Source organism: Phascolarctos cinereus, unplaced genomic scaffold (assembly GCF_003287225.1).
Source record: "Phascolarctos cinereus isolate Bilbo 61053 unplaced genomic scaffold, phaCin_HiC Scaffold_7;HRSCAF=346, whole genome shotgun sequence".
NCBI classification, from domain to species: Eukaryota; Metazoa; Chordata; class Mammalia; order Diprotodontia; family Phascolarctidae; genus Phascolarctos; species Phascolarctos cinereus.
Window position 1 is genome coordinate 165,732,101 of NW_027556180.1, and position 22,667 is coordinate 165,754,767.

At 36.0% G+C, this 22,667-nt stretch overlaps 1 protein-coding gene across 1 annotated transcript in view; it reads right to left on the reverse strand.

The window, feature by feature from the left end:
* Nucleotides 1–22,667, reverse strand: part of COL4A1 (collagen type IV alpha 1 chain) — a 201,970-nt gene that overhangs the window by 69,101 nt on the left and 110,202 nt on the right. The window contains exons 5-21 of the mRNA XM_020970063.2: nt 21,660–21,704; nt 21,490–21,552; nt 20,354–20,407; nt 20,153–20,179; nt 16,880–16,963; nt 15,542–15,604; nt 14,385–14,420; nt 13,851–13,892; nt 12,520–12,606; nt 11,775–11,801; nt 11,571–11,621; nt 9,781–9,825; nt 9,632–9,685; nt 5,496–5,537; nt 3,900–3,984; nt 3,213–3,248; nt 723–887 (exon numbers count right to left, since the gene is read on the reverse strand). Coding sequence (XP_020825722.1) covers nt 723–887; nt 3,213–3,248; nt 3,900–3,984; nt 5,496–5,537; nt 9,632–9,685; nt 9,781–9,825; nt 11,571–11,621; nt 11,775–11,801; nt 12,520–12,606; nt 13,851–13,892; nt 14,385–14,420; nt 15,542–15,604; nt 16,880–16,963; nt 20,153–20,179; nt 20,354–20,407; nt 21,490–21,552; nt 21,660–21,704 — 1,006 coding nt within the window. The remainder of the gene's footprint in view (nt 1–722; nt 888–3,212; nt 3,249–3,899; nt 3,985–5,495; nt 5,538–9,631; nt 9,686–9,780; nt 9,826–11,570; nt 11,622–11,774; nt 11,802–12,519; nt 12,607–13,850; nt 13,893–14,384; nt 14,421–15,541; nt 15,605–16,879; nt 16,964–20,152; nt 20,180–20,353; nt 20,408–21,489; nt 21,553–21,659; nt 21,705–22,667) is intronic.

A 22,667-nucleotide genomic window follows, 5' to 3' on the forward strand; every position in this document is an offset into this window, starting at 1 on the left:
GTCCCATACAGTCTGCCTTTTTCTCCTGTCCTCCACATGTCGCAGCACCTAACATTTATATAGCCCTTTAAGATTTGTACAGTGATATCTACGTATGCTATCTCATTTGATCCTCATTGATAATTTTCATTATCAATACTATTGCTATTTTATAGACGAGGAAACTCAGTTTGAGAAAGGTTAAGTGACTTGCCCAAGGTCACACAGCTAGTAAATGTGTTCAATGAGACTCCAGCACTTTTACCCTCTATGCTACCTAGTTGACTGAGAGCAAATTGATCCTTTCATTTTCTCAGTTTATTTTTCCTATCCAGGTATCTAAATATTCCATACCCTCATTGATAAAGTGTGCTACCTGATGGTCTGATGCCATCTAATAGGCAAGGATTTCTAATTCTGGTACTCTTCATGTTTTAATAATTAAATCTCTTTAAATGATGATCAAAGCATACCTTACCCATCCTTGCAGTCTATGTTGAATAGTACAATAGAAACATTCCAAAAATGGTATATGCCTACCTAGCAATTTGAATTTTAAAGCTATTCTTATTAACCTTTAATCAATCATAGCATTTAAACATATCAACTTATTCTTTAAATAGCTAACTCCCTAATCTTCAGGTTATGTTTGAGGTTCTGAGTAGGCTTGACACGTTTTTGGCTAGCCCTGACACTAAGAACAGGGTTGAATTCCAAGGAAAACAAAATTAAATGGAACTTACTTGTATGGCCTGGTAAGCCAGGAGGCCCAGGAGGCCCGGGCGGTCCTGGGAACCCATCTCTTCCACTTGTTCCTGGCAATGATTGTCCTGGGGGACCTTGGTCACCCTTTTCTCCTCTTTCACCAGGAAAGCCAGGAGCACCAATTTGCCCTGGGACTGGGAAGCCTTAAGTCAGAAAATAACCAATTAGTATAAAAGGGCACATTCTAATCCATTCACTTGCAAAACAAAAAGGGAACAAACATAAAATCCCACAATCACTAAATAAAGCAATTTTACTTTATTGAGTGAAAGAGAAAATGCCTAGGAGATAATCAATATATGTTTGTGCCACAGGTATATGACACTACATTAGATGTGATACAAGACCCAGTTAAATGAACCTACATGGATAAAATATAAAACATGCATGCAGATAAGTATGAATGAATGTATAGGGTTTTTTGTATGTAGCTATTTTTAAGATGTGTGGGCATCAGTGTCTGTCCATATCTTGAACTGGAAATAATACTCTAAATATTATAATCAGAAGGCAATAGGAGAAATGTGAAATTTCTACCTAGGGAAAGAGAACATATCCCATGTATAGAAACTGATATGAGATGAAAGAAAGATGAGACTAAACAGAGGGATAGTAAACAGACTGTTTTTCTGGAGATAGGAACATAAGTAGAGACTAAAGAGATTTAACAAGTATGTACTTGAAGGCATCAAAAGCTTGAAGACAAGAAACGTGGCCTCAGCATGTAGGACTATGGTTACCCACTTCAAGATTTTAAGTAGGAATACTGTCCAAGTAATTATCAGCATTGGTAATGATAGTTTACTCATGGTTGTTCCCTACACCATTGAAATTACAAGTCCAGATCAATAGATAATTGAAATTATATATTAGTAGATATGAACATCTATCCATTAGTGCACAGAGAAATGAATACATATATGTGTGTGTATACATGTATGTGTTTAGGAAAGAAAGATGGGAGAAGAGACAGAAAGACAGAGACAGAGAGTGGAGGAGTCACAGAGGGAGGAAGAAAGGCAGCAAGAGAGTAAGAAAGAGAGGCAGAGAGAGAGGGAGGGAGAGAAAAAGGGGGAGAGGGAGACAGAGACAGACAGACAAACAGATGGGGGAGATACAAAGGGAAGAAGGGAGGAAGAGGGTTAGAGAGGGAGAGAGGAAGAGAGAGAGAGAAGGAAGCAAGGAGGGAAGGAAGGGAAGAGAGGGAGACAGACAGAAAGAGAGAGACAGAGACAGAGATGGAGACAGAGAGACAGAGAGACAGACAGAAAGACAGAGACAGAGACAGAGAGAGAGCTGGATTAGTCTACTAAGGTGTGGAGAAATTGCAATCTGTGTCTGTGGAGAGAGTGCTGATATTGACAAAATCACAGACATTTTAAAGTATTGAACTAGTTAGTGAAGAAGATGGTTTGGACTCTGGTGATTCAAAGAAAAATTTATTGTATGCCCTGAGTCTGTGGGCTCAGGACAGTAGTTCAAATGCTTTCAAAAATATAAAAGAATTACGGACAGGGTTCTCAATCTCAAGGAGTTTTCAATGTAACTGAGGTAGAAAACAAGAAACAATAAGAAAATATCTAAGTACTATGCTACATGGTACAACTTAGAATTCTAATGGCCTTCAGAGAACAAATGAGGTCTTGACCAGCATACTCAAGGAAGGCTTTACAGAAAAGGCTGGAGTTGAACTGGGCTTTGAAAGATGAGAGAGAGAGACAGGAGTCTACATAGGAGATCTGGCCACATGATGGCTGTGAAAGTGAGGAACATGGAGTAGTCTGACTGCTGTAGAGATTTTGTATTAGGGAGTAATGTCAAATAAAGTCACACAGGTAATGGAGGGATTTCTTAAGAAGTCCCTGAAAGGGGGTAGCAAGGAGGCGCAGTGGATAGAGCACCGGCCCTGAAGTCAGGAGGACCTGGGTTCAAATCTGGCCTCAGATCAAACACTTGACACTTACTAGCTGTGTGACCTGGGCAAGTCACTTAACCCCAACTGCCTAAAAGCAAAAAAAAAAGAAGACCCTAAAAGCCAGAGGAGTCAGGATTTGATAGAAGAGACAACACAAGGTCATTAGAGCTTCTAGAACAAGGTAAGTACATAAAACAAGATAGCTTAGAGAAAAGAGAAATCATATGCAAAGTAGAACATAATTACAACTAGATATTATTGCAGTAACCCCACTCTGTAAGTGTATCTACATATACACATGGAATATATTAAAACAGATTATATTTTTAAGTATACCTATATATAATGTTCATTCTCACCCCAAAATTGCTCAGAAGAAATATTTTAAATAATTAAGTGTTGTTATTCTCATTAATTCATTTATTTGTTCAACAAACATTTAAACTTCTACTGTATGCAAATCAATTTCCATACAGATCTATAACATTCAATACACGATGAAGAAAACAGACTAAGTAGGAAAAAATATTTCTGTTATAAATTGAATTTTTACCTGGAGGACCTGGTAGGCCTGGACTACCTGGAAAACCTAAGGAGAGAGACAAACAAGGAGCTATTAGAATGTTTGTCAAATTTATCACCTTATTAGTTCAAGTCTGCCATAGCTATAAATACTCATGCCAATAGGGACATAGAAAGATGTACCCCCAAAAATGTAAAATGAAAACAAACAATTCTATGTGAGCCTCATGTACCCCAAAGTACAGAAAAAACAGTAACAACAGTGATGACCAGCGCTGTTCTATATTTCAGTCAGTATTGTCTCCTATCTGAATCAATTCAATTTTTACAGTAAATTTAATGAGCATTCAATTGTTTAAGTCACTAAAAAACATATCAAGTACTACTTAAAAGCCCCTTTCCACATGTGCAAATTTGCAATTATAACATAGGCTTGTAACATAAACACATATTAAATGTGACATGGTTTATAGCATAAGGGAAAATCTCAATCATTACTCTATTCTGGGAGTGAGGAATCTGCCCTCTAGGTCCTCAAGTGTGGCTCTTTGATGTTTGTATTCAGTCAAAGGGCCACACTTCAGGACCTAGAGGGCCACATGTGGCCTCAAGGCCACAGTTTCCCCACCCCTACATTCATTATATGATTCTTCCAATTACATATACATTTTCAACAGAAGAATGAATTCAGACCAGAAAGAATTTTTAAAAAATTAACCTTTTTGACCCGGTTCGCCTTTTAATCCTGGAGCACCTGGATATCCCTTCTCTCCTTTTTCACCCCCTGGTTGTGTGCTTATCACCTATATCAAAATAGGGAAAAGTGTCCATGAATGCAAGGCTCTAAAGATGGCATCAAGAATATGGCTACAAACGTGAAGAAAATTGTTCCACCTAAAAACTAACAAAGATATGTTCAGCGCCTGTTTGTAGCAAAGTAAAACCATGAGTTGCTCTCTAAGAGTTTTAAAACATGTAAGAGTAGCTATGAATGTAGAGAACCTGAAATTTCTCAGGTTTCCCTAACACAGAAATCCACCAGGCAGCTCAGTGGAGATGTTATAGTCAGTATTAATGAGTTGATAATGTTGTTTTGGTTTGTTTTCTCTCGTTAAAAAAAAAAAGCCTAAGGGATGCCTGAGCAAACATATTTTAGCTATGGCATAGATTCTCAATTAAAAGAATAGGTAGGTAACAAGTGAACCTTTATAAATTTACCAAGGTCATATCTTATGGGAGATGCTACACATTACAATCTTAGCAAGCCAATGGGTGGTAAAAAGTTACCAAACATGAAAGAGGACTTCTCCTTAAAGTCAGGCTCAAGAGATAACAGCAGATGGACAGTCTGGGAAATACATTCATGACTTTTATTTACATCTAATAAACCATTCTCTCAAATACTAAACTATCAAAGCTCAAGAAAAGCTATGAAACCAAGGGTCTTCAGATTAACATCTGACACACACACACACACACACACACACACACACACACACACACACACACACACACACACACACACACATATACGCGCACACTCTATTGCTGCTAATTTTTTTTTTAGCAAGTCATTTTGTTTTTGGTGACCTGAGGCTCTCTGGAAGAGAAAAGAAAGTAACAATCTAAAAAAAATAAAAATAGGTAAAAAAATCCACATGCAAAAGATCATCAGTTTTAGCATATACTTTTCCCTTTAAAAATCTTTTGCAATATCAGGAAAATATTTTAATTATTTTAAAAAAAAAAGAGACTCCTGGGCAGTTTCCTCATTGTCTAAAAAGGGTGACAATTTACAATTTTTTCACCTATAGACAACCCCAGGGGCAGAGTTCAACAATATAAACCATCATGGCAACACATGAAATAGAAGAGAACCAAGATGTTGGGAAATGTAGTCCTGGAAAGATTCCTATATAACAACAGAGCCCTATCCTTCTTGCACTTTAGCTTAACAATTTTATAGACATTCACCCTCATAAAGGCCTTATTCTGATCTCTCAGAAGGCTGTGGAAGTAAGCCTGAGTTCTTCAAACAGGCTTCATGCAAATTTGCACAGAAGGCTATCAAGCCAAAAAGACCTGAGCTCAGAGACTGTGTCTGTCAACTGACTAACAGTTTGGCCAAGGGGGAAAAGGTTCAACACCAAAATGATTGCACAAGGATGATTTCTTTTGAGTCACAAGGACCATCTACTCAAAGATGTTGGCAGTTAGGATCTACATCAACTAAGGGAAGACGCCACAATGAAGAAATCGATGAACTTGAAGCATCAAAATATAGAAATACACATACAACATTTATTTTACTTACAGGGCCTGGTAAGCCTGGAGGGCCAGGTTGTCCTCTGTCTCCCTACAAAATAAATGAATTCCACATTTATTTTATTGTTGCAAAAATTACACTGGGTGTAATGGGTGATGATTCTTATTTCTGCAAAATAGAATTGGTATATTATGCCCTCAAATTCTTTTTACTTTCATGATATCAAATGAGATAATATTTGTGAAGCATTTAGCATAGCACTTGGTACACCGTAAGCGCTATATAATTGTTAGCCATTATTATGATTATTCATGATATTATCTCATTTGATTATTGTGACAACCCTGGGAGTTAGGTTTTATTATTATCCTCATTTTGCAGTTGAGGAAACTTGTTAATGTTAATAATAGTAACCATAAATTGTTAGACATAAAGTACTTGGCAGACAGTGGTATCAACTAATGTACACATGAATTCAGATACATTAACCTTGAACTTCCTCTTCTCCCCTATTCTATCCCTCGGAACTGTTTGATAACATGCCCTATTTCCTCCTTCTTTACTCTAGCTCAGATGAAGAGAAATCCCTTCTTAGGAAGGTCAACCCCTAGACTTGTATCCTCATATCCCATCCTGTCTCCTCTGGCAGATTACCCCTCAAAACCAGCCTCTTTTTTGATCTCCAATTTCTTCCTATGCTCTGCTTCATTTTTTACTGTCTACAACTATGCTCCATGCCTCATTCACTATTGGGAGGAAATCCTTATTTGTTTCTGCCATTTCCTCAACTTATTATCCTGGGCCAAACTCCTAGAAATGCTCTATTAATTTTTTTCCACTTTCTTACTCCACATTCACTTCTCAATCCCTTGAAGCTTGACTTTAGATCACTTATCTACTGAAAATGATTTTTCCAATGTTATTATGTTCTCTTAGATGTCAAACTGGATGGCCTTTTTTTAATTCTCACCCTTCTTAACCTTTCTGCCATATTTGAAAAAGTTGACCACCCTATACTGATATTCTTTCCTCTCTGGATTTTCATGACAATGATCTCTCTTGTTTTCCTTCTGCTTATGTGGCCCTTCTTCTTCCTCTCCTCAGTTGCATCATCAGATTAAATCATCTCCCCCCCCCCCACGAGTGGATATACCCCAAAGTTCCGCCCTCTTTCTAAGCAGTTAGGTGGTGCAATAGAGCACTAGACCTGGTGTCAGGAAGACTCAAATGAAATCAAATCTGACCTCAGATACTTACTAGCTTAGTGACTCCAGGCAAATAACTTAACAGATTTCTGTCTCAGTTTCCTCAACTGCAAAATGAGAATAATAATAGAACATGCCTCCCAAGGTTGTTATAAGGATCAAATGAGAAAATATTTTCAAATTGCTTAGCACAGTGCCTGGCACATAACAGGCCTTTAACAAATGCTTGGGTTTTTTTTTCCTTTCTCTACACTTTCATTTAGTGACTTCATCAGTTCCTCTGAGTTCAATTTATTATTTCTACTCAGATGACTCTCAGATTTATATATCTATACCCAGTAATTTTTCTGAGATGCATTCCAATATCACCAACTGTCTACTGAACATTTCAATCTGAATACCTCTTAGACATCTCCAGCTCATCATCTGAAGGCAGAATCTAAGGCAGAATTCATCACGTTTCCCCAAAACCCACATCCTTTCCCTGTTTTTTTCAAGGCATCATTATACTTCTAGTCATTTAGGTTTGTAATATCAGAGTCATCCATGTCTCCCCATCCTACTTTCATCCCATATACCCAATCAGTTGCCAAACCATACAGATCCTACCTCCATAACATCTCTGGCTTCCATGTCCTTTTATTCAATCATGTGGCCACCACTCTACCTTAGACACCTCTCTCCTGGACTACTGGAATAACCTCCTAGTTAGTCTCCCTACCTCAATTCTCTCCCCCTTCAGATTCATCTTCTACACAGGTGTCAAAGTGAGATTCTTAAAGAACACATCTGACCATGTTACTTTCTTGCTCCACAAACCCCTCTGATTCCCTATTACCACTAGGATAAGATAGAAATCCCTCTGTTTGACACTTGAAGCCCCTTACAACCTTGCTACATGTGTGTACTTCCAGCCTTATAACACATTGTACTCCTTCACACATTCTATAGTCTGGTCAAACTGGTCTTCTTGGTATTTCTCACTCAGGACAGTGTGTCTTCTATCTTTGTATCTTTACATAGACTGTCCTCCCACCCATACCTACAGTCTACCTCCTGCTTACTTCCACCTGTTAGATTTCCTAGTTTTTATCAAAGCTCATGCCACTTCCTTATATGAGATTTCCCTGATTTCTCTCTACCTACTAATCCCTCCCTCCCTCATTCACTCAAATAAACTTGTCTGAATTTTATGTATAAATGCATATATTCATATATGTACATGTTGCCTGCCTTGATATAATGCAAGCTCCTTGATGGCCAGAACTGTCTCATTTTTGTCTCTAATAATAACTAATGGCTAGCATTTATGAAGTGCTTTAAGTTTTGCAAAGGACTTTACAAATATTATCTCATTTTATCCACATGGCTACCCAGTGAGGTAACATTTCACAGATAATAAAACTGAGGCAAACAGAGGTTAAAAAGTGATTTGCCAAAGGTCACACAGCAAGCAAGTGTCTGAGGAAGGGTTTGAACTGGCATCTTACTTTGTCCAGTACATTATCCACTGTGCCACCTTTGTATTCCTATCACAATGCACAATGCCTGGCACACAGTAGGTACTTAATAAATACTAGTTAACTGATTCATCAAAGCAAACTCAATATATGAAAATCCCCAAATCTTGAAATTAGAAGGTAGGCTATTCACTTCAAAAAATGTTTCTCATTACTATTCTTTGATTAGTAAGCCCCTTCAGGAATACAAATAATATTTGATGACGGATTGCCATTTCCATCACTAGCTCATTTTAAGATTTGGAAATTGAAACAAACAGGGTTAAGTGACTTGCTCAGGATCACACAGCAAGTGCATATTTGAGGCTATACTTGAACTCAGGAAAATGACTTCAATCCAGGCATTCTACCCACTGAGCCATCTGCCTGCCCTGCAAAGTTTCATATTCCATGAAAAGAGGATGGCATTATTAAATGGGTTAGATCTTTCTTCATTGGTGACTTCAGCAAACATTGAAATTGCATCCCTCTTCTCCTATCTGTTTCTCCTCATTAATTCACTCTTCAATGACCACGATAAAGAACTGATTTTTTTTTTTTTTGCTTTTTGGTGAGGCAATCGGGGTTAAGTGACTTGCCCAGGGTCACACAGCTAGTAAGTGTCATGTGTCTGAGACTGGATTTGAACTCATGTCCTCCTGACTTCAAGGCCAGAGCTCTATCCACTGCGCCACCTAGCTGCCCCCGATTTTTTTTTTGTTCTGACTTGTGACTTTATGGGTGCCAGGAATGTGCTAGTGAGGAAATTTGCTCCACCAAAACAGAGTGACAGGTGCTTTGCGGTTTGTGGTCTCTATGAAATTCACTTGGGTCACTGGGAAGCTGTTACTTGTGCCAAATCAGACTGTCATTATGTGTCAGAGGATGGAGCTGAACAGGAGGGCCCTGAGCCAGAGGCCAGCTATTCTTCTACTACCCAAAGCTTTCCCTTAAGGACCTGATAAGTATCTTTCATAATGAGCAAGGTGAAGAAGTATGGTGGGTCATGAAATAATAAGAAAATCCTCTTACTTACTTTGGAGAATAAATGTCACTTAACCCTTCCAAGTCTGTTGCTGTATTTTTAAAAATGGTATAATAATCATACCTTTCTTACTTCACAAAGTGAGGATCACAACTTAATGTAGATAAATGTTTCTTGTAAGTATAAATCACTATACTAATATAAGGTATTGTCTTTTGTCTACATTTCTTCTGCTCCCTGTTCTAAATTCTAATAATAGAGTAAAATATTTAACATATTGTGTAGAAACAAAAAACTACACACATGTAAAAGAAAAGTAAAATTTCTTTTACTGATGTTGCTTAATTGAATGTTTTTTCTTCAGTAGGTCATTGGCTCTCCTGCTTAAAAAAAAAAATGAAGGACCCCTCTACTTTATTTTTTTAAAGGCACAGTTGTAAAGTAGCTTATACAATGGAAGTAACTTTTAAAATCCAAATACAATTTCATTCTCACCTTAGCACCCTCTCTGCCTTGTAATCCCGGGAGTCCTTGGTCACCTGTAAAACCCTAAAAATAGACAAATGAAACAACTGCATTGATATGTTGTAAAAGTGAGTATATGCACATATATTAAGATAAAAGAACTTTGTGAAAATACTTACTCGACTCCCCTTTTCTCCTTTTTCACCATCTTTTCCAGCTTTCCCCTAGGCAACAGAGAATGAATCATTAGCAAAGTATAAAATGACATGACAGTAAAGCCATGATGCAAAGATGAGAAGAAAATATTCAGTCACTCAATTCAACTGCACTTTTATTAAGCACATACTATATATGCAAAGCCTTGTGTCGAATCCCTGAAGATACAAAGATGAATGACACTTTTCCTTGCCCTGAAGAAGCTTATAATCTAGTAATACGAGCCAGCCTTTACATGGCACTTTCAAATTTATAAAGTGTTTTCTTTACAGCAACACTGTAAGATAGGTTAAACACAAAGAAACTGAGGCTAATGGAATTAAGTGTCAAATACAGGGTCAAAAGTTGAGTCTTAAACCTACATCTTTACTCCAAGTCCAACAGTCTTTTCACCATAACAAGAATACAGATGCAATACACAACAAAGAGAGACTAGCCTCTAGTCTAAACACAAAGGAGAAGTGTGACACGCCATGATATCTAAGAAAGGAGAGGTTAATTCCAGCTCGAGAAGAGAAGGGAGAGTAATCAGTAGATTAGACCACGCTGGAGGTCAGCCTTGAGGAAAGAAAAATAAGGGGGAAATGTACATTCTAAAAATACAGGAAGATGTGATCAAATGGATGGATACTGGTCAGAGTAGGGTGAGTCCAAGAAACAGTCAAATCTATTTATGAAGTATGTGGGGAGAGTGAAGGGGGGATAAGGCACAAAATGTAGGTTGGAGGCAGATTCAAAGAACTATAAGTGCCAGTCTAAAGGGTTTGGGTTTTATTTGGGATTGCTGTGGAGGGTACATTAGAAGGGAATGACATTGGAATAAGAGAGACTAGGAAGACACTGAAATAATCCAGCTATGAAAAAATGAGGGAAGGATACAGAAGAAAATCTGGGCAATGTAAAGACAAATGATATCAATAAAATCTATTTTTAAGAAGTTAATGAAGGTCTAAACTAGGGTAGTAGCCAAGGAAATAGAAAAAAGGACAGGTGAGTGCCGGGAGTGCCTGCGTGCCCGGCCGTGGTCTGACGCCAGCAGAGTGTGAAGAGAGAAAGAATCACGAGCCAGGTGGAAGATGTGAAGAACAAACTTTGTTTATTGATCTGAGGGCTCAGGCTTATATAGTACTGGATCAAACAATAGTAACATTATTTTCCATGAAAAGTACAAATCTAGTTAAGTGATTTCCTTACTTCCTTGTACTTTGTCTGATACTTTCTTTCCTGCATCCTGTCCTCTACCCTATCCGTTTCCTCCCTTCCTGCATCCTGTTCTCAAGAGATGGAACAGGGGGGTGGTGAGCCGACATCCTGAGTTTCACAGCTGTCGGGCTTAGTACAATCTACAGGTAAGACCCAGGCTGCCCTAAGCTCTCCAACTCCCCAAAGCTGGCCCTCTACAGGTGAGAAAAGTATTGATGAAAAAGAGTTGACAGAACTTGGAAACATATACAGTTCAGGTGTTAAGTCTAGCTAACTAGGAGAATGGTACCCTTAGCAGAAATACTGAAGAATATCACTGCCTCTTCTTTGAGATCATTTAAATCTTATAGGTTCTTAGCCTTTTTCTAGAGGCCTTCAAGAAAACAATCACTACCTTTCTGTATGGCATTCAGAAAAGCCTTCCTAGATGATCCTACAGACCCTTTCTAGTTCCATTTTTCTAGGACTGTATGATTCCATGTTTAACGAAAAACTGTTTGATCATAAGTAATAATGAGATTCATGGGATAGTCTAATGAAAGATACTTACTCGAGGCCCTAGTTTACCAGGTTCACCTTTCTGTCTTTCACCTGGTACTCCCTTAAAAAAAAGGAAGGGGAAAAGAATTAGATAAGTTATCTTATTCAGATGATTTTTGACATAGACAATATTTTACTTAAAATGAAAATATGCCTACAAGAAATCTATTAATTTTTCATGTAATCAATAAAACTTTTAAGATCTAATACTTACAGGAACTCCACGTTCTCCTTTTTCACCCTAATGAATTAAAAACACACAAAAATTCATAAGATTATTTCCAAGTAATTGTATCAAATGTTTAGGCTTTAGTACTAATGGCTGGTAAAAGAATAAGATCAACAAGTCTTTTCTGATATACTAAAAAAGAAGCATGAAGCTTGAACTTGATTAATTAGTAATTGTGCTATGGTTTCCATGGTGGGGGGCAGAAAGCAGGAGAGGACTGTAGGCATGGATGTTGTAAAGAGTTAGTCCAACATCAACTTCTGTAATGTAACTGTAGCTCCTACTTTAGTATGCCAAGAGACTGACCTCTATACTTCCACACCAATCCCCAAACCCTGGTACAATTTTTATAATACCAGCAATTTCACACAAGTAAATCTTGAAATGTAGCTGGAGGCGGGGGGCGGGGGGACAAAAAAGAAGAGGACTCTTCAGGATACATGGGAAAAGGGTTACTAGAAATGAACTGGAAAGGGGGAGGGAGGCTCCCATATTAACATTTTGTTGTCATTCTAGAATTTAAGTCATTTCCTCAGATTCTAGGAAATCCATGTGAGGCTCACAGAAATTCTTCATACAACTCAGGATTTGGACTCTTGGGGGCACACAAGGTTAGAAAAATGGAAGACAGTTTCTGTAAAAAAAATGGATTTTGACCCACATTCACTGTGTTTTCTTGGATGTGATTAAAAATTACACAATCAATGTTCATTAAATTTAACATACTTACTTTTGGTCCTTGAGTAGCAAAATCTCCCTTTTTTCCTATTTGAGCTTGTCCTGGTTCACCTGGAGGTCCACTAACACCTTGCTCACCCTATTGAGTTGCAAAAAAAAAGGTGGAGAGGTACAGAAATAATTACACTAAGAAGGAAAATTCAATACATTCTTCAGCTAAAGACATCTGGTCCTCATTTTGGCTTTTAAATCATTAAATAATAGATGATGTGTGTGTGTGTGTGTGTGTGTGTGTGTGTGTGTGTATTTACTAGATTCATTAGTAGGAATGAAAGTGCAATGGGAGTTTGGCATAAATGTTTCTGAGGTTGCTTCCCTTTCTAAGACTCTGTGAATCAATAACATTTCTTTTATAAATGTTTTGATCTATTACTTAAATCCTTTACTGTTATATAATTTTTCATAGCTTAACTCTTCAAAATGATGGTGAACAACTTAAGGAATGGGACAATTTCTCACCTTTCTTTGTGTTTCCCTCATCATTTACATGGATTATATTGCCTTACATGGCTTATTTACATAATTGTATATGTAACCTGTTTTAACTATCCACTTAATAGCAGAGCAATATCCTATAAAGTTCTGTATTACATAATTTTATTATACCTTAACTCTTTTAAAAGAGTTAATTCTCTTTTAATTTGTCTTGTACCTGATATCATGGAAAGTGAGTTCCTTCTAAATTTTATCACCTTAAAATAGCTGAATACAATGCAGATCATCAGCTTTTAAAACAAGTGTGTATTTTTTTTTACATTTCCTTTTTTTCTTAAGATGATGCAATTTCTTATGCTGTGTCAAGGTGGATGGTTTCGTGTGGACTAATCACAAAGGGCTTGGTTAAATCAAGGAAAGCCAGTGCAGTGTAAAAGTAGATATTTGTTTGTGAAAAGTACTGAGATATATAGATTCTATGCAGTACAGACTAGATTTGACATGTCTTTGAGAAGGGAAATACACTTCACAAAGAAAGAAATATATTATGACCCTAAACCAAGGGAGTTATAGTGAGGAGAAAACAGCCAATGAAAATGTGCTGTATCTATCACTGTAAGAACTTAAGTTTTCATCCCACTCTCATGTCAATGTATCTTTGGATGCTTTCATTGCAAAGAGATCAAAAGGTATGCTGAAGATGAAAAAAAAAAAGATATACAGCAAAGTATGAATATAACACCACCAATTACAATTTGACAAATACATTTTCTTATTATCTGCTGTACTCTCTCCTGCTGAGTATAGAAACTAGGGAGAAAAGTGGAGATACTCTACTACTTTGAAAAATTTTGAAACGGAAACACTCTGAAATCAAATGTAACTTACCTTGTCACCTTTGGGTCCTTGAAAACTCAAACCCATTTGACCCTGTTGGTTAAAAATTAAAGTTACATTACTATAGGAATTTCTGTCTTTTGAAATTAAACACAAAAAATAAAATAAATAAGCATAAATAACATTAAATCAATTGAATCTGCAATGTAGTATTTTGGGTGCCTCAAAATTTTCACACGTCATAACTATATTATATTCAATCTCTGTGAAGACATTATTTTTTAAGATCATTAACAGAGAACTAAAAATAAATTGAAAAGACCTTTGTTTGCCATAACTCTCTATATTGGACATAAGTTGAGTTAACAATATTTAAATGACTACAATATTCCAGGTAATATGCTAAGTGAAAAGGCAAAAAGAGACCCCAACACTCAAGGAATTTACAATCTATAAAGAATAGATTACATGTTTACAAAGTCTCTTAAATAGGCAAAAAAAAGTACATTTTTGAACCATGAGAAATTTCATAATTATTTTATTCAAACTATTTAAAAGGCAAAAAAAAAATTATAAAATCTTTACCTTTTCACCTGGAAGTCCTGGAGGACCTGGTGGACCCTATGAAAGAAGACATTTTAATTATGTAGATCTTTTAAAAACATATTATTGATAGTTCTCAATTCTGGTGGGTTTTAAGTGACTTCTCTACTTCAATGTAACCACCTATCCTCATCCAAGATATCACTTCAATTTGATAACAGCCTTTTATACATAGGTAGAGATAAAATTAAAATTGCAATTACAACATTAAATAAAGAATTTTGGCACTAATTTTTTAATATTAATCTTTTAACATTTTATGTTTGTGTTTCTATATGCTGTCTATATCATTAAGTAGGCAGCATTACAGGATAAACATTTTTTTTAATTTTATACCTATTTAAAGCATGAAGTCTTGATGGCCACTAGATATTGTTTATTACCTAGAAAATTCTATGTAATTAATGAATATATCATTTACAAAAATATGCACATAGTATGGTATAAAAAACTGAAAGCTGGCATCAGAGTCAGGAAGACCTGGAGTCAAATGACACCTCTGATCCTCACTGGCTGTGTGTCTCTGGTCAAGTCACTTTTTTTTTGACAGACAATCAGAGTTAAGTGACTTGCCCAGACTCACACACCTATTAAGTGTCAAGTGTCTGAGGTCAGATTGAACTCAGGTCCTCCTGACTCCAGGGCCAGTGCTCTATCCATTATGTTACCTAGCTGCCCCAAGTCATTTACCCTTTAAGTGCTCTAGTCAATGCTCAGGACTATAAACTGTAGAAAAGGGGCTGACCTGTGTTGATAAAAGGAGTTTGCTCACCAGAGAGCACCCTGTACCAGTGAAATGAAAGTTCCATTCCCTATTCCCTTTTCTTCATAAGCAACATCACTTTGAATTCTCTCTCCTACAGCTCTAGGAATTTTAACACAGTGGTAGAAGAAAATTCAGAGCAAAAGCAATTAAATCATGAATATTTTGTAAGAATGACAAAAATAAAATACTTCAAGCAACCTGTTTCCTAGTGTCTATTTAACCAAAATTAATAGACAATGTTATATTGATCTAAATCCCTTGATGTGAACTGTTTAATGATACTTTAATAAGGCTTCATTATGCAATAGTTTGTCTTCTCTCCATGCTTTTCCCAAAGAGATTTTGCTCATACATAGCAGAAGTAGTAACTTACAGGTGGTCCTGAATATCCTGGTGGACCATCCATGCCTGGCAATCCTGGATTTCCTCTTGGCCCCTGTTTATTAGAAAATAGAAAAGAGCCACAGAAATCAGGAGATAGGGGGGTTTTTTTCATCTTACCTGTAGCTAAGAGGGAGAATTTTTGTGAAACAGGGTATATGAGTGCTTATAAAAGATAAAATAGACAATTTTGACTGCATGAAATTAAAAGAAAAAGATTCTGAATAAGCAAAGTCAATGCAATTAGGATAAAAAGGGAATCTATTGGTGGGGAAATCTGCATCAAATATTTCTGATAAAGATCTCATTCAAGACATTTAGGGAATTAAGTAATAAGGAATAGTAAGAATAACAGCCCTTCCTAAATGGATAAATTGTCCAGGTATGAAAACAGCTCTCAAAAGAAGAATTATAAACCAGTAATAACCATTTAAAATGGTTATTATCCATCACAAATGCAAATCAAAATAACTTAGGTTTCATTTCACATTCAAGAAATTTATAAAGATGACAAAGGACTGAAATAGGTTGGAGGGGTGTTGGAAAGACAGGCTCTCTAATACATCTGTCAGTGGAGTTATGAAATAGATCATTCTGGAATGAAATTTGGAATGATGCTAAAAAAATGAAAGATGTCCATGCCCTTTGACCTAGGGTACCTAGAGAACACTTTGCTAGGCATAGAACTTAAGGGAAGTTACAGACAGAAAGAAAAATCCTAGACAAATTAAAATAGTCATAGAAATACTTTCCGTGGTAGCAAAGAAGTAGACACAATGTAGATATCTATTAATTGTGGAATGGCTGAACAAATCATAGTACATTAATAAAACAGAATATTACTTTAAAAAAACCTCCATGAATATGAAAAACTCAGAGATGTATGTGGGTTATTCGTAAACTGATGGGGGTGAAACAAGGAAGGTAAGAAAAACAATATATGAAATCATTAAAAAAATATAAATGAAAATATTTTTTAAAACTGAACACAGTTTAATTATAATAACTAAGCTTAGCCCTGAAAAAGATGTATGAAAATGTATTCTCTATCTTCCTTGGCAAAGGGAGAGTACTATGAGCATGGATAGCTACATTATTATATTTAGTTGATGATTTTGTTTTTCTGAATTGTCTTTATAAATCTTTCTTTTCTACTCATTCTTACAAAGAACTCTCTGAGTAAAGGAGGAGAGATGGCCCTAGTTAGAAATATTGGTGATATAAAAAAAGATATCAAAAATTTTTAAAGAAAAATGAAAGTTAAAAATTATAAATATAAACTCAATAAATTGATGCAAATATATGCTACATTTATTTAGCTAATACCTACCATTGGTCCAGGGGGTCCAGGAAATCCCCTTTCACCTTTCAATGGCATGCCTGGGATTAGACTAAGGATTTCACCTGGGTCTCCCTATAAAAAAAAACAACACCACCACATTTTTTATTATGATGCACTTACAGAGATAGTCAACTAGAAGAAGCAAAAACTTAGAATTCATCAAGTAAGAAAGTTTTCTTATGGATGGCTAGCTAAAAGCTATGCACATGAAATAGGCTATGGCTTAGTTGTTTCATTCATTGTGTCTGTCTTAATGATCGATGAGATTTGCCACACCAGTGAAGGCTACTGGAATGAATAGACCCGTGCCACTATTTACTGCTACATTTAGACATTATTGTTGTTTGTCTTTCATTTTTGAAGAGGATCAATGACATCACCAGGTAATGGCTTTACTTTCACATGAGTTGGATTTAAGTGAGACACAGTTGCATAAAGTTGTCAGCCTTGCTCTCCATCTAGAATCATTGAATTCATACATGTATACACACACACACACACACACACACACACACACACACTATATATATATAATAAATGTAAAATAAATACAAGGCAATTAGGAATCAATCAATCAATCAATAGACATTTATTAAGTGCCTACTATGTGTCAGATATCATGGGTGCTAAGCGCTGGGGATATAAAAAGAAGCAAAAGACAGTCCCTCCCTTCAAACAGTTTACAATCTAATTGGGGGGGGCACAACATGAAAACAAATATTCACAAAGCATACTATATACAGGATAAATAGGAGGTAATTAACAGACAGAAGGCACTGGAATAAAAGGATTGAGGAAGACTTCCTGTAGAAGGTGGGATTTTAGTTGGGACTTAAAGGAAACCAAGGAGGTCAATAGTCATAGCAGAGAAGGGAGATCATTCCAGGCATGGGAGACAATGAGAAAATGCACAGAATGGAGAGATGGCATGTCTTCTTTGTGGAACAGCCGGAAGGTTAGTGTCACTGGCTCAAAGAGTACATGTTAGGAAGCAAAATTTTAAGAAGACTTGAAAGGTAAAGAGGGGTTAGATTGTGAAGGGCTTTGAATGCCAAACAAAAGATTTTGTATTTGATCTCAGAGGCAAAAGGGAGCCACTGGAGTTTACTGAGTAGGGGTGACATAATTAGACTTGTGCTTTAGAAAAATCACTTTCATGGCTGAATAAAGGATGGGTTGGAATGGGAAGAGACTTAAGGCAGGTAGTCTCTGAAATAGGTTATTTCAATAATCAAAGCATGAAATCATGAGGTTTTTTACTAGAGTGGCACCAGTGTCAGAAAAGAGAAGGAAAGGAGGACATAGTAGTTGGGGGAACAGGAAAGACTTCATATAGAGTATGGTACTTGAACTACAACTTGAAGGAAGATAGGGTTTGTGTAAGGTAGGTATAATGAGACAGTGCATTCTAGGCACAGGGGATGGCCAGTGCAAAAATATGGAGATGGGAGATGGGATGTCATGTGTGAGAATCAATGAAAAGGTCAATTTCTCTAGAATGTAGGGTGTGGGAAGGAGATTAATATATAATGTGGCTGGAAAGATAGGTTAGGGCCAGGCTGTAAAGGCCATTAAACACCAAACAGAAGAGTTCTTATTTTATCCTGGAGGCTACAGCCACTAGAGTTGATTGAGTAGGGGAGTGACATGGTAAAAGCTACACTTAGCAAAAATTACTTTGGCAGCTGTACAAAGAGGATAGATTTGAGTGGGGAGAGACTTGAGTCAGGGAAACTAAATAGAAAATCATCATATTCAGAGTGATAGGCGATGAGGGGCTTAAATGAAATTGGTGGCTGTGTGAGTAGAAAGGGTCAGATTCAAGAGATGTTTTGGAGCAAAAAACACACACACACAGCAAAATTTGGCAACTGATTCGATATGTGGGGTGAGAGAAAATGAAGAGTCAAAAATAAATGAGGTTAAAAAAATGGGTCAAGGAGTATTGATCCATTTGCCAAGGCACTCGTGAGGATATGGTTCACAAAGCATAATGTAAACACATTGCTATGTGAAGACTAAACAGCAATAACAAATATTTATAATGTATCTTTATGAAATTGCTGAGATGAGGGGAAAATGCTTGCATTTTATCCCTTTTCATTTTCATGGGTTACAAAGTTTTTTCCTTAGTTAGCTTTTTTCTTCTTCCTGTTATAGACATTTCTTTCCTATAAAGTAAGTTGCCACTTCTAATTATAAATTTAGACAAATTATATTTCTCTTTAATCCAAACACTGCAGAATTTGCTTTTGCTTCCCATTTGCTATAACATTTTTTGGAAGTTTGCTAAGTCATAATGCAAACATTTTAAGAGTAAAATATAGTTTGAGGGATCTGCTGATGGTTGTGAAATCATTATCTGGCGCAGCTAAGCACAAAAGGTTAGAGGAAAGAAAGGGAATTATTCTACTCTTTCATGCTGCGACGGGTAACGTCCTCTTGGATATGAAGGGGAATATGAGATAGAATGACTGACATCAGGTGGTCATGTCACTTAGCAAAAGGATTGTCAGCCTGAACTGGTAATGAAATGTAAAAAGACCTGGAAGAAGGGTCTCCAGTACAGATCCTCCTCGGGAGGATTTATGGGAAAAACATCATACAGAATGAGAAAGTGCAGATGCATTGTGATTTGTACTATTGGTATGCAGCATTGGCTAGGATAGGTGCTTAATGCTTGTTGACTGGTTAATTGTTTGATTGATGAGATCAGATATTCTAACACATTTCAGTAACTGATACTAGACTATGATTGAAAACAAAATGACTGGGATCCCTGAATAAAAAGTACTATGACATCAAATTCTCATCATTTAATTATATTTGGTCCCTGAGTAATTATTAAATTCATGGTGGAACTAATGCATAGTTTGGTTGAGGAATGGGAAGGATGTGGTATTTAAATGAGTCTACTAAGGAATATTTAGCCAACAAATAAGATAATTCTAGTCCTTTTTATAAACAGATGGCTCTGAAAAAAAAACCAACACAATCAGATCATATAGAAAAATGATAAATCTCCAATGCATTTAATATTTATTACTTAAAAGATTATAATTACTTTAATTCCTAATAAAGTATCTTAATACTTTCCAAAACACAACAAAATATTTGTTTATTATTAATGTATTTTACTTTATAAAAACTTAATACTGCACATAGATTGGCCTAGTTAGAACTGTGTAAAATTAAACATCATTAAATAAAATGTTTTAATCAGGCCACCTGCAATTAATTAATTCATTAACTGATATATACCTTCATTCCTGGCAATCCGGGGGGCCCCTATAAAAGAAATGTATTACATTAGTGTTTTTTTAAACAAAAAACATAATCATCAGACTATGCAGACTAATGGGGCAGAGATAAGGAGAAGGGACAAAGAGAGAAATAGAAGTGCCAAGAGATGAAATATGATCAAAGAAATGATATTTCATTTAAAAATAATGTTATACTTACTGCTATCCCAGAAAATCCAGGCAAACCAGGAGGACCCACTGGACCTCTATCACCCTAAAAAGAAAAGAGACATGTTCTTAACTCTGAGTATGTATGCCTCATCATTTCCTGACAAAGGGAATGGCAGTATAAAAGCATTCAAGATTCATGCCTAGAAGTTATAATCGCTTGGGAAAACTCTACTAGTGCTTAAAATACATCATCACTTGGTTTTAATCATTTTCTAAAGATAGAGTGCTATTTGACAGTCTTGTTCATGTTAACTTGGTAAGAGAATACTTCATGAGATAAAATATATGAATGACAGTGTTATCAGCACCAAGACAGGGGATATGCAGCAAGCTATCTTGTAGAATTTAATGACTGATTCAGGTAGGAAAGCTGGTGCTTAAAAAGATACTTTGAGGTGAAATTGTACAGAATGAGTGAACATTTCCTAGAATCTAACTAGAAGAAACTGGAGTTCTTCAACCAATAAAACATCTAGAGAAAGGCAATTTGGGATAGCAAATAGCATTGGATAGGCCATCTGATCTAGGCTCTATTCTCAGCTCTGTCAGTGACTTGCTGGATAACCTTGAAGAAATAACTTTACTTCTCCGTGGTTCATTTTTCTTATCTGTAAAATTAAGATGTTAGAAGATATCATTTCTATGGCAGACCTACTATTCCAGTACTGTAATTCTAAGATTCAATGAGTTGAATCCCATTCTGACAAAAAAAAAATTTTCTATTAATACACCTCAACTTGATTTATTAACAGCTAGATTTTACTTTTACTTTTGAGAACACAGAAAAAAATTTTCACTGTTGTTTTTTGTCCAGATTTTATTAGTATAAGACACAATCAATAAAGAAAATCTCTGTATCAATGATTAAGAGAATTGTCTGGGGCACTCATACATACCAAATGTGTCAGAGATTGAATTTGAACACAAGTGTCCCTGACTGCAAAACTGACTCTTAACACTACACAGCAGTGTCTATTGCTCTCTCTGTCTCTCCCTCTGTCTCTCTCTGTCTCTCTGTGTCTCTATCTGTCTCTGTCTATCTGTCTGTCAGTCTCTTTCTCTCTCTGTTGTTGTTACTTAAAATTTCACAAAAGGGATAAACTTTGGCTCCAACTCCAAACTTACCTTTGTACCATTACATCCTGGGATACCAGGAGGACCAGGTGGACCATCTTGGCCTGGGATACCCTGCAATTAACAAAATAAAGAAATAACAATTGCAGCAATCATCTGATAATGGCATTGCAGAACACACTTTTTAAAAAAATAATTAAATATTTAGCTCATATACATACAGGAAGCCCAGGGTTTCCAGGATAACCAGATGAACCTGGTGGCCCCTATAAGTAAGAAAAAGAAAATAGAATTAAAATAGGTAACTGCAACAATGTCTCCACTCCACTTTATTCAAAATACCACTACAATAAAGTCTTCCAGATGTTTTAAATACAGATTACCCATATTCCCCATCATCCACCTGGCCAGAATGAAACCCTGTTTTCGGGTACAGGGGCATTCCCCAGTTCATCTAGATAGATCATCTGTCTTTCCCAAAAACATAAATTAAATTGATCATTACTTATTTTCATGCATGCATATAGAACTTTGGACTTTTACTCTTTTGCAATTTCTAGTCCAAAATACAGGTATAATTTACACTAAAATCTATAAATATGGCAATGATATCAATGAAACAAATTTTTCCAATAGTTTGCTTTTAAAAGCAAAATAGAACAATTTTATTCAGAATATAGTATTGATTTTAGTACCTTACAGGGAATTAGCTCTAAATACTTCAAGAGATCTTGCCCCAAATACCTACTATCTGTATTAGCTTTAATATAAATTGTTATCCTAAAAATGTGTAGGTAGTTAGCATCTTATATAAGCCTATGTTGTTTTAATTACCTTTTATTGACATACACACACACACACACACACATATATATATATCTATATATATATATATATATATAATGTATATATATGAACAAAAAAATTGAGACCTATAGCCATTTATCTCAAATGCTTCACTATTTTTAAAAATTCCTAAAAATTTTGGTATTTTCTACAGGATTCAGATATTTGGAAAACATTTCAAAGTGGTAGCTACTTCATCTTTGAAAATGATACTTAATTTTAACAATATATACTCTCACTGCACAATAAATGAGAAACTTTTAATTTAATGACATCATCTCCCAAAGTCAAATTCAAGATTTGTTCATAGGAAATATTTGAGAAAGAGAAAATGGGAGAAAAATGAAGATAAATGAATGTACTACATTACTGAACTAGCAACA